Here is an 11,190-nt window from a genome sequence, read left to right on the forward strand (position 1 = left end):
ATCGCTAGCTTGATAATCCTGTTTGTATGGTCTAAACTAGAGTCAATCTGTTTTGAGCATCTCACTACTTGTGTAAGTCGACATAGAAAACCTTTTACATGGATTTCAGTCTGTTATGTAACTTCCTCTATAAAATGTCAAACTCACTCACAGGGAAAAACTGAGCAGGTTATTAAGGAAAACCTCAGTGCAGCAGTGGATCAGATCACTCTGAATATCCTCCGTATTCCTGGCATTTGGAGACTCTTTAATAACATAAGCACTGGAAAGTGTGTCTCGTGTGCAGTCAGCTGTCTCACACTCATGTGCTGCTCATGCACGCTATTACTGTACTCAAACTAATGCTTGTTTCTGTATGAGAGAGCTGAACATTATCGGAGATAGTAGGACTGCATGTACTGAGGTGAATGGAGATAGTTCATGAATTTAAGAAGTCACGTCCAGGCAATAGCTGTAAATTTAGTCAGATTTAGATTCGGTGTTGTCATGGGTTTGGAGTATTTTAGGAGCTAAACCACTTTCACATGGACACTCACATGACCTCCGAATAAATTGAAGATGTTGAATGTCTGTTTTTCAGTCTTTCTCATGCACTGATTGGCTGGTAGAGGAATTGGATTGCAGTGGTTGACCAGAATGATGCTTGGTTGATTTATTGATAATGACAGCTGTGACTTCATTTTAAAAAAATTGCTGAAGTTGAGAGAAAATTTTACATTATATTTAGTAACACTTTACAATCTCAAAGATCTCAATGTCTAACATTTGTTAATGTTAGCTATGTATTAATTACATTACATTTTGAGTTTAATAAGTGTTGAATTTTTTTTACTTGAATAACAAATTTAACTTTTTTGTTACCCAATATTTAAAATAATTAAACACTATTTTATTTAATTAATAAATAATATAAATTAATTAATATATTAATAAGAAATTAATTAATTAGATATGCTCTTTGATTTTTTTTATTTATTTAACCATTAAAACAGTCTAGAAAAATTAAAATGGGGAAAAAGGATTATTATTATTATTATTATTATTATTATTTATTATATATTAACAACACATACAAGTTATATTAATTGTTAAATCATGTTTAGTTTTGTGTCATTTAGTTTTTTTTTGTCATTGTTTTAAATTACAATTTTAAATATTTCTCTTTAGCAATAGTTAATTTTTATTTCAGTTTGAATTTTAGTACTTGAGCTTAGTTTATTTCACTTAGTTCATTTTTTAGGTTTTTATATAATATATATTTTTTTTCTACAATGAAAACCATTTTAATAGTTTTCATGAAATAGTAAATAAAACCGTTTTGCTTAAAAGTAACTTTAAAGTAAGTTTTCAGATTAGATTTAGTGGCTACCGTTATATGTTTTTCCTTTCATTTTTTTATTTAATTTTTTGTCATTTTAAATTACAATATTTCTTTTTATCAATAGGTTTTTTTTATTTCAGTTTGACTTTTAGTACTTTAATTGTACTTAGATTTTCACTTAAAAACCCAAAAGAAAAACTGAATTATTTTTTTTTTTCTTCAGTGAAAACCATCTTACTAAATTTCATAAAAATAAGTTTATAGCTTAGCAACCCATCAAAAAATTTAACTTTAAGAAACTGCAACAGAAATAAAGTACTTGATGTAATGATAGTACTACTACTACTACTACTACTAATAATAATACAATAATTATGTTTTATAAAATAAAAGAAAAAACTATTAAATTCATTTAACAAAAAAACTAAAACATTTTTAATATTTACTGAAAAATGAAGAAAAAATTAATTATTGAATTTGATTAAAAGAATAACATGGATTTTATTGGCCTTAAATTGTGTAGGTTCCTATCATCATAGGATTTTTATTTATCATCATAATACAAATACAGGGTTTTTTTTTTTTTTTACTTTATTTAACCTGTCTTACAGGTTTCTATTTAATATTTATATTTTTATTTCAGTAGTGAAAACCATTTTAATAGTTTTCATAAAAATAGTAAATAAAACAAAATATAGTTTTACCTAAAAAATAACTGATGATTTGAATGTTTTTTCAATATGAATATTTCTTTATAGAAGTAGTTTTATTTCAGTTTGAATTTCAGAGTAAATTTAGGACTTCAATTTGAGCTTAGTTTGTTATAATTTGAAATGACTAGTAAATTAATCTATCACTAATACAGTATTTACATAAACTGAATGGTGTGTCTTGACAAATTAAATGTAATGCATTTCACAAGTTGGTTCAGGAAAGGATAATAAATTTATGTTCAATTGAAGTCTGACATCTCTCTCTCTCTCTATGTGTTCAGCCCGGTAAAGACAGCATTTGGCTGCCCATCCTGGTCATCGCACGCGTGGTGTTCGTTCCTCTCTTCATGCTCTGCAACGTTGTGCCCAGATACAACCTGCCCGTGGTATTCGCTCACGACGCCTGGTACATCATTTTCATGATCCTCTTCTCCTTCAGCAACGGATACCTGGCCAGTCTCTGCATGTGCTTCGGACCAAAGTACGTACAGAATATCATGAACATATACAGTCAAGCCTGAAATTATTCATACCCCTGGCAAATTCGGACTTATAGTTACTTTTATTCAACTAGCAATTTTTTTTTTTTTATTAGAAATGACAGAGAAGTCTCCCAGAAGATAATAACATGATATACAAGAGGCATCATTGCAGAAAAAATTATTACTCATCTTTTATTTACATTTGAATAAAAAGTGGCATGTCCAAAATTATTCATACCCTTCTCAATAATGAATATAAAAGCCTTTATTGGCTATTACAGCAATCAAACACTTCCTATAATTGCTGACCAGCTTTTAGCATGTCTCCACTGGTATTTTTGCTCATTTATCTTTAGCGATGAGCTTTCAACTCTTTCAGGTTGGAGGGTCTTCTTGCCATCACCCTGATCTTTAGCTCCCTCCACAGATTCTCAATTGGATTTAAGTCAGGTCTCTGGCTGGGCCACTGAAAAATGTTAATGTTTTTGTCTGCTAACCATTTCTTCACCACTTTTGCTGTGTGTTTTGGGTCATTGTCGTGCTGAAATGATGTGATCCTTGGATTCTTTTTTACCTCTCTCACTATCCTCCTGGCCAGCACAGATGTTACTTTTGGCTTCAGACCACGTCCTCTGAGATTTTTCACAGTGTGGAACGTCTTGTATTTTTTAATAATACTTTGCAGTGAAGCCACTGGAACTTCAAAACATTTAGATATGGTCTTATAGCCCTTTCCTGACTCGTGAGCAGCCACAATGTGCAGCCGCAGGTCCTCAGTGAGCTCCTTTGTCTTAGCCATGACTGTCCACAAACCAACATCAGAGAGCTTCTGTTTTTCACCTGTTGAGTTGATTAAAACAGCTGTTCCCAATGAATCAGGGTAATTAGGATGCTTTAGAACAGCTTGAACTATTTGGAATGGTATAGAACTTTGGATTTTCCCATAGACTGTGACAGTTGGCAAAGGGTATGAACAATTTTGGACATGACACTTTTTGTTCAAATGTAAATAAAAGCTGAGAAATATTTTTTTCCACAATGATGCCTCTTGTACATCATCTTATTATCTTTTGGGAGAAGCCTGTGTCATTTCCAGTCAAAAAAAACTTGCTGGTTGAATAAAAGTAACTTGAAGTCAGAATTTGCCAGGGGTATGAATAATTTTGGGCTTGACTGTATGTGAAAAATAGATCTAATATCAGTTCATGTCCTCTAATGTTTTCTGTTTGTCCCACAGGAAAGTGTCCCAACACGAAGCGGAAACCGCAGGGGCCATCATGGCCTTTTTCCTCTCTCTCGGCTTGGCTGTGGGAGCCGCGTTGTCCTTCGGATTCAGGGCCATGATCTAGAACCGTGGCCTAGTTCTCAGTATGAAGAAGAAGAACTTTAACCCAATATATACACAGAGCCAGAGAGAATGTTTTCATACTGCACATGTATCCGTTTGGCTGTTTGTCCCTCTTGAAGACGTGGAACTGGAATAGACTGGTATTCACACAGGGATTCAAAGAGGGACTTCTTAATTTTTATCAACATTATGATGTTATGGGCATCATCATCATCATCAGGCAAAAAAAAAGAGCCAAATCTGCATTTTTTGTATACTTTTTGTAAATTGTGCCAATTTAGTATTTAGCAATAATGTATAGTTCAGGTTAACCCTTTTCTGTTTTAGTTATTTTTAATGTTTTTTGTAGGTATTAACAGTTTTAATGTGCCTGTTTTAGTCTAGAAATGCAGCTATTAGGGCAGTAGTACACTGCAAAAAAAAAAGTCTTTTTCAGTATTTTATACTATAAATGTCTATAAAATGACTTTTCAATTTGAAATGATGTCTTGTTTTGTGAAAAATCTAAAACAAGAAAAAAAAATCTATAAATTGGATAATTTTCTGGTTTTCCCTTTGAATTAAGTTTATTTTTCTTCCATTATTGACAGACGTGTTTGTTTTAGGCATAAATGTAATTTTTCTTAAGTAAATGTTTCCTCATTTAAGAATATTTAGATATTTGTACAGAAAATAAGACAAAAATACTGATTAAGAAATCGTTTTTGCAGTGCTTCTAGATAAATCGTACTGTATCACACCATTAAAGGGCCCCAATTTGAGTCTATAGTGGCATTTTGAATATTAAGATCTGTTCAGATGTCTGCTGTTTATTTTTGTCAGCTGCATGTACAGTTGAGGTCAAAAGTTTACAAACACCTTGCAGAATCTGCAAAAGGATCATGCACTTATTTTTTTACTTTTTTTTATTTTTATTATTGTTGCATTTAGTCCACAGGAGAAAAATAATAGTTGAATTTATAAAAAATGACCCGTTCAAAATTTACATACACTTTATTCTTAATACTGTGTTGTTACCTGAGTGATCTACAGCTGTTTTTGTGTATTTGAACCTTTTCCAGAAATTACTGTATGGTTTTGAGATTCATCTTTTCACACTGAGGACAACTGAGGGACTCGTATGCAACTATTACAGAAGATTCAAATGCTCACTGATGCTCCAGAAGAAGAAAAACATGCAATAAGAGATCAATTTAAAGATCAGGGTAATTTTAACTTATTTTGTCTTACGGGAAATATGTAAGTAGCCTTCTGTAGCTCCTGGAGGGCAGTACTAAATGAAAAAAATATGATATTTAGGCAAAATAAGAACAATTTAAACATTTCAGTCTGTTCAAAAGTTTTCATCCCTGGCTCTTAATGCATTGTTTGTTTTTTTCTGAAGCATCGGTGAGAGTTTGAACCTTCTGCAATAGTTGCATATGAGTCCCTCAGTTGTCCTCAGTGTGAAAATATGGATCTCTAAATCACACAGTCATTGTTGAAAAGGGTTCAAATACACAAAAATGCTGAAAAACCAAAGAATCTGTGGGACCTGAAGGGCAGTTTAATTGTTCAGGACAAACAAGGAACTTGTGAACAACGTAAACTTTTGAACAGGGTCATTTTTATAAATTCAACTATTATTTTGTCCTGTGGACTACATGTAATCTTATTCAAATCAGTATTAATTAAAAAAAAACATGCATTTTGTATTGTCCCACCTATTTTGGTCAAATAATTCACATTTTGTGGATTCTGCAAGGTGTATGTAAACTTGACTTCAACAGTATTTTATTTGAACTTGTTTTGAAATATTGGCCTTATGGATGAAGTTTCTCATTTTAAATGAAGGCAAGAGTGTGTTACATTTGACCTTATTTATGTTTATTTTATAACTGCTTTTTTATGAAATGTTATTAATGCAGCATGTATGAAGACACAGTCTAACACCATGAAATGTACAAACAACTTGCTTTGGTGCCTTTTGAATGTTTGCAAAAATTAGCAAAATTGAAATGTGTAGTGGGAGGGTGTGTGGGGTTATAGGACTGAGAATGAAAATAAACACATTTCTGTTTGTAATTGAATGATGTCTGTTCAGTACGTGAGCTTCACCAGAGACTCAACTGTTTGTCTGTCAGCAGTCTCTCGTAATAGAGGCTTCCAGTAAAAAGGGTTTGTAATTCTAGGAAGTTTGCTTGATTAGTGCCCTCATTACTGTGGAAAGACCAACAATCTTTTTAATAATGCTTGACACAACTTTTAAATGTTACATCCACCAATTGTTGCTGATTTTCATTAGAAAAATACCACAGGCCTACTTGCTAAAGTCATTGTTGTTGAAAGTAAGACTGCCGTCATTACCATGAAACAAGGAAATGAGACAATGATAGATTTCAACTAACTAAGATTCTGTTAGTTGAAAGTGTGATATTTTAATATTTTATAACCCGAATCTGTTGTTTTTGCTTAATATTATAAAAAGATGAATATTCTTTTTAAAAAGTTTTTTTTTTTTTTTGTTGTCTATATGGGTCATTCTACAGAATTACTGCAAACTGTCCCACGACAAAAAAATTTAAAGGAACCGTATGTAAGAAATTTATTTCAGTTAATCATAAAATGGCCCTGACATGTTCATTTCAAATACTTATATCACTGACAACAGTGGTCCGGCCAGGATATTTTCATTTAAAAGTGAAAGTTGCAGCCCTCAACTGATGTTATTGTTGTCATTTTGTGTTTTGGAAACGCCACAATGCACAATTGCTGGTTGACCTATAAGTCAGAATTTGCCAGGGGTATGAATAATTTTGGGCTTGACTTTAAATGTCAGTGCATTAGACAAAATATAAAAGAAAATGTCAAGCTGCATGGACTTGGCTCACATTTGCAATGTTTAATTAAGTGATTTATAGTTTTATTAGTTATATGTGGCCCTGCATGGGTATACTTGCAGCAATAGCCAACAAAACACTGTATGGATCAAAATGATCAGTTTTTCTTTAAAACCAAAAATCATGAGTAGGCCTATATTAAAAGTAAAGATCAGGTTCCATGAAGATATTTTCTAAATATCTTACCACAAATTTGTCAAAACTGAATTTTTGTTTAGTGTGCATTGCCAAGAACCTCATTTGGACAACTTTAAAGGCGATTTTCTTACTATATATATTTTTTGGCACTCTCAGATTTCCAAATAGTTGTATTTTGGCCAAATACCTTCCTATCCTAACAAACAATACATAATTCGAAAGCTTATTTATTCAGCTTTCAGTGTAAAATCTCAATTTCAAATGAACCCTTATGACAAAACCAGTCTTAAGTCGCTGGGGTATATTTGTAGCAATAGCCAATAATACATTGTATGGGTCAAAATTTTTGATTTTTCATTTATGTCATAAATCATTAGGAAATTAAGTAAAGATCATGTTCCATGAAGATTTTTTTGTAAAATTCCTACTGTAAACCTATCCAAATGTAATTTTTGATTAGTAATATGCATTGTTAAGAACTTTATTTGGACCACTTTAAAAGTGATTTTCTCAGTATTTTGATTTTTTGCACCCTTAGATTTCAGATTTTCAAATAGATGTATCTCGGCCAAATATTGTCCTATCCTAACAAACCATACATCAATAGAAAGATTATTTATTGAGCTTTCATATATGTATATCATGTATATATCTCAGTTTTGTAAAATTTAACCTTATGACTGGTTTTGTGGTCCAGGGTCACATTTGAAATTTCTCCTCAAGTTCACACAGGTGTCTAACAGAACGTTTCACTCACGTCTCACGACGCTTTTATATGTTTTATCTTTATTTTCAACACTATATATTGTTTTAAGATCACCACTCAACCAAACAAACGTATTTTAGCGTGTTTTGCTTGAAAAGCGTGCTAAATTTATTGTCAGAATGTCGACGCCTGATCGCAAGATGGCGCTGTTTCCAATTCGAAAATCCATGAGCTTAGAAGATTTGTAAAGCCCTTCCTGTTACGTCGCAGCGCTGCTATGGTGACCAGAGAAGCGTTCGAGGTTTTGAAGAGCAAACCAAGGCGCGAATAAGTACTATAAAACATTTATAACCCTAAAAATCGAAAATACAGAAATATATATTATTAAACGACGTTTTATAACATCAACTGTTTAAGACGTATTGGTAAACCAACTGTATTATCGATACAAATGCACAAAGTAGATTAAACACGGTTATTAATGGAGCATTTTAGATCAATTTCTCCTCTCCTGCATTTGGATATAAATAATTTTAACTCTCCAGAAGCTGAAGACAGCAGATATGTTCTGACAAGTCCACGTTCACTCGAATCCTGTGTCAGATTGGGAGTGAAACCTGTTGATTTGTTGTTCAGATCCCTCACAGACTTCATTGATGACAACCAGGACTCCTCTCTGGAGGAGGTGACTACATTATATGAGGAGTACGAGAAAGGAAGAAGAGAACGACTGCGCTTGTGTCGAGAGGAAAGAGAGCAGATCATACAAGAGGGCTGGAACAGAAAATCAACTTTGGAAACTGTCCTGGAGCAAACAGCTGAGAGTCAAAGCACTGAATCCAAAGCCAAATATCCAAGTGAGACCAACACACATGACCGTGTTCATTCAACGTCTACAATTTCAATCTCAGATAGGTTCCCGAGGAAGAAGTTTCCCTACAGTTTCAGCCTGGCCGACTTGAGACGTTCTCCTGCGACGGAGCGTCGGCTGAAAAGCCTCTCGCAGGAGATCAGTCGCAAACTAAGCATCACAGTCCCAGAAAAAGATCGCAAGATTGCTGCTTTAATGCTGGCCAAGCATGAAGAGGAGCAGTTTCGTTTGCGCCAGAGCATGTTTGAGGAGCAACATCATGAGGAGGAGCAAAGGCGTGAGGAGGCGCAACGAGGTCGTATGGAGCAAAGGCGAAGAAAAGATCTTCTGCGACATATTCGCCGCTGGCAGGAGGACTTGGAGGAGCGGAGGAGGCTGCGAGAGAAAGAGGAGGTGAAGCTTGCGGAGCAGTGCAAGCAAGAGGCGCTTCAACAGGAGGAGCGCTGGAGGAGACTCGCCGAGGAGCAACAAGCTCGACGCAGGTTCAAGCTTGACGTGGCGAGCAGAGATGCAAAAGAGCGCAAACGCTCCCAGGAGAGACTCCTGCAGGAGAAGGAGCGCGTTGAGGAGGCGCAGCGAGAGAAGGAGCTGCGGGAGGTGCTGGAAAAAGAGCAACACGCACTGAGGAGCAAGCAAACGCACGAGAAGAGAGAAAAGAGGAGACTCCAGCAAGAAAACCAGAGGGAGCTACTCAAGCACCTCCTTTTAAAAAAGGAGGCTGAGGAGCAGGAGCGTACAGAGAAGGAGCAAAAGCAAGAAAGAATGGAGGAGAAGCTGCAACGCTCCAAGAAGAACCATGCCTTGATTCTAAAGGCACGGGTGCAGGAAATGCAATCACGTGCGGCGAAAGAGGAGGAGCAGATGCGGATGGCGCAGCAGCGGGCAAAGAGAGAAAACAGGGAACGCTTGGAGCTGAAGCAGATGTTGGTGCAACGTTGTCAGAGGAGGATGGAGCGTGCAGCATTGCAGACGCTGGAGGAGAAGTGTCGAAGAGCTCAGCTTGTCAGGGGAGTAAATGAGGAGAAGAAACTCAGCCATCGCAGACTACGAGACCAAGTCTTGGAAAAGGAGAAAGCGCAGTGGGAGGAGAGATGCAAGGCGATGACGCAAAAGGAACTGCGCAGAGAGAAGCTGCAGAAAGAGAGGGCCGAGGCTCAGGAGAGGAGTAGGATGGTGGCTCACGCCTCCTCATACATGCGGGAGAGAGTGAGGGAGCAGACGACCCGTCGAACCTTTGACCAAATGGCACGAGAAGCTGAGCTGATTGCTCAATTTGGTCAGCTGAAACTATAAATAGTGTTGAATTTAAAGAAAAGTAGTATTAAGTCAAAGCAAATTCATAGCCATGTTTAAATGTGTCCAAATGCAGCTTGCATCAGAAGTATTGGACAATGGAGAAGCAGTTTGTATTGTATGTATTTTACAGTGGTTATAAATGTATTTATCAAGCCAAAGACAGTTAATAAGCTTTTAGACTGTATCAAAAACAGGCCAATATGTATTATTTATTGACTCCTTTTTTTTTAGAAATAATGTGATTTTCTGAAGGTTTTATTAACCAATAAATTTTCAAATATTTTATAGTTTTTTATATGGATTTTGTGTTGCAACTTTGAGACCGATTTGGATAGAAACTGCAATTCTTGGGTTGAGTTACTAAAAATACATACAGTTAAAGTCAAAAGTTGACATACACCTTGCAGAATCTGCAAAATGTTGATTCTTTTACCAAAATAGTTCAAAAGAGGGATCATACAAAATGCATTTTTTTAATTTAGTACTTACCTAAAAAAGCTATTTCACATGGAAGACATTTACATATGTGACCCTGGACCACCAAAACCAGTCATAAGGTTAAATTTGACAAAACTGAGATTTATACATCATATGAAAGCTCAATAAATAAGCTTTCTATTGATGTATGGTTTGTTAGGATAGGACAATATTTGGCTGAGATACATCTATTTGAAATCTGTAATCTGAGGATGCAAAAAAATCAAAAAGACTGAGAAAATCACCTTTAAAGTTGTCCAAATTAGGTTCTTAACAATGCATATTACAAATCAAAAATTACATTTTGATATGTTTACAGTAGGAATTTTACAAAAAAATCTTCATGGAACATGAACTTTACTTAATTTCTTAATGATTTTTGGCATAAAAGAAAAATCAAAAATTTTGACCCATGCAATGTATTTTTGTCTATTGCTACAAATATACCCCAGCGACTTAAGACTGGTTTTGTGGTCCAGGGTCACATATAGTCCACAAGAGAAAATAATAGTTGAACCCCCTTCAAAGGTTTACATATGCTTGATTCTTAATACTGTGTTGTTACCAGCTGTTATTTAGTGATAGTTGTTTGAGTCCCTTGTTTGTCCTGAACAGATAAACTGTCTGCTGTTCTTCAGAAAAGTTCTTCATGCCCCACAGATTCTTTGGATTTTTTCAGCATATTTATGTATTTGAACCCTTTCCAACAATGACTGTATGATTTTGAGATCCATCTCATCTCACTAAGGACAACTAGGGAAATTTAACTTAATTTGTCTTCTGGGAAACATGTAGGTATCTTTTGTAGCTTCTGAAGAGCAGTATTAAACAACAAAAATATAATATTTGGGTAAAATAAGATTGCATTCTGTTCAAAAGTTTTCACCCCCAGCTCATAATGCATAATTTTTCCTTCTGAAGCATCAGTGAGCGTTTGAACCTTCTGTAATAGTTGCATA

At 34.9% G+C, this 11,190-nt stretch overlaps 2 protein-coding genes across 5 annotated transcripts in view; both read left to right on the plus strand.

Annotated features, from left to right (window-relative positions):
* Positions 1–5,933, plus strand: part of slc29a1a (solute carrier family 29 member 1a) — a 60,020-nt gene extending 54,087 nt beyond the window's left edge. For all 4 annotated transcript variants that reach the window (XM_073834832.1, XM_073834831.1, XM_073834830.1 and 1 more), the window contains 2 exons: positions 2,316–2,515; positions 3,754–5,933. In XM_073834832.1, coding sequence (XP_073690933.1) covers positions 2,316–2,515; positions 3,754–3,865 — 312 coding nt within the window. In that variant the 3' untranslated portion in view covers positions 3,866–5,933. The remainder of the gene's footprint in view (positions 1–2,315; positions 2,516–3,753) is intronic.
* A 1,991-nt stretch (positions 5,934–7,924) lies between these two features.
* On the plus strand, positions 7,925–9,917 carry LOC141326557 (uncharacterized). The gene has a single exon (XM_073835288.1). It carries the CDS (start codon positions 8,069–8,071, stop codon positions 9,749–9,751), a length of 1,683 nt encoding a protein of 560 aa, XP_073691389.1. The 5' UTR covers positions 7,925–8,068; the 3' UTR covers positions 9,752–9,917.
* Positions 9,918–11,190: the final 1,273 nt, after the last annotated feature.

The sequence above is a fragment of the Garra rufa genome, chromosome 2, assembly GCF_049309525.1.
Source record: "Garra rufa chromosome 2, GarRuf1.0, whole genome shotgun sequence".
In the NCBI taxonomy this organism is placed as follows: Eukaryota; Metazoa; Chordata; class Actinopteri; order Cypriniformes; family Cyprinidae; genus Garra; species Garra rufa.

Excerpts from the sequence above, each read along its gene's own strand:
- LOC141326557 (XM_073835288.1), top strand. The coding sequence starts at position 8,069 with ATGGAGCATTTTAGATCAATTTCTCCTCTCCTGCATTTGGATATAAAT.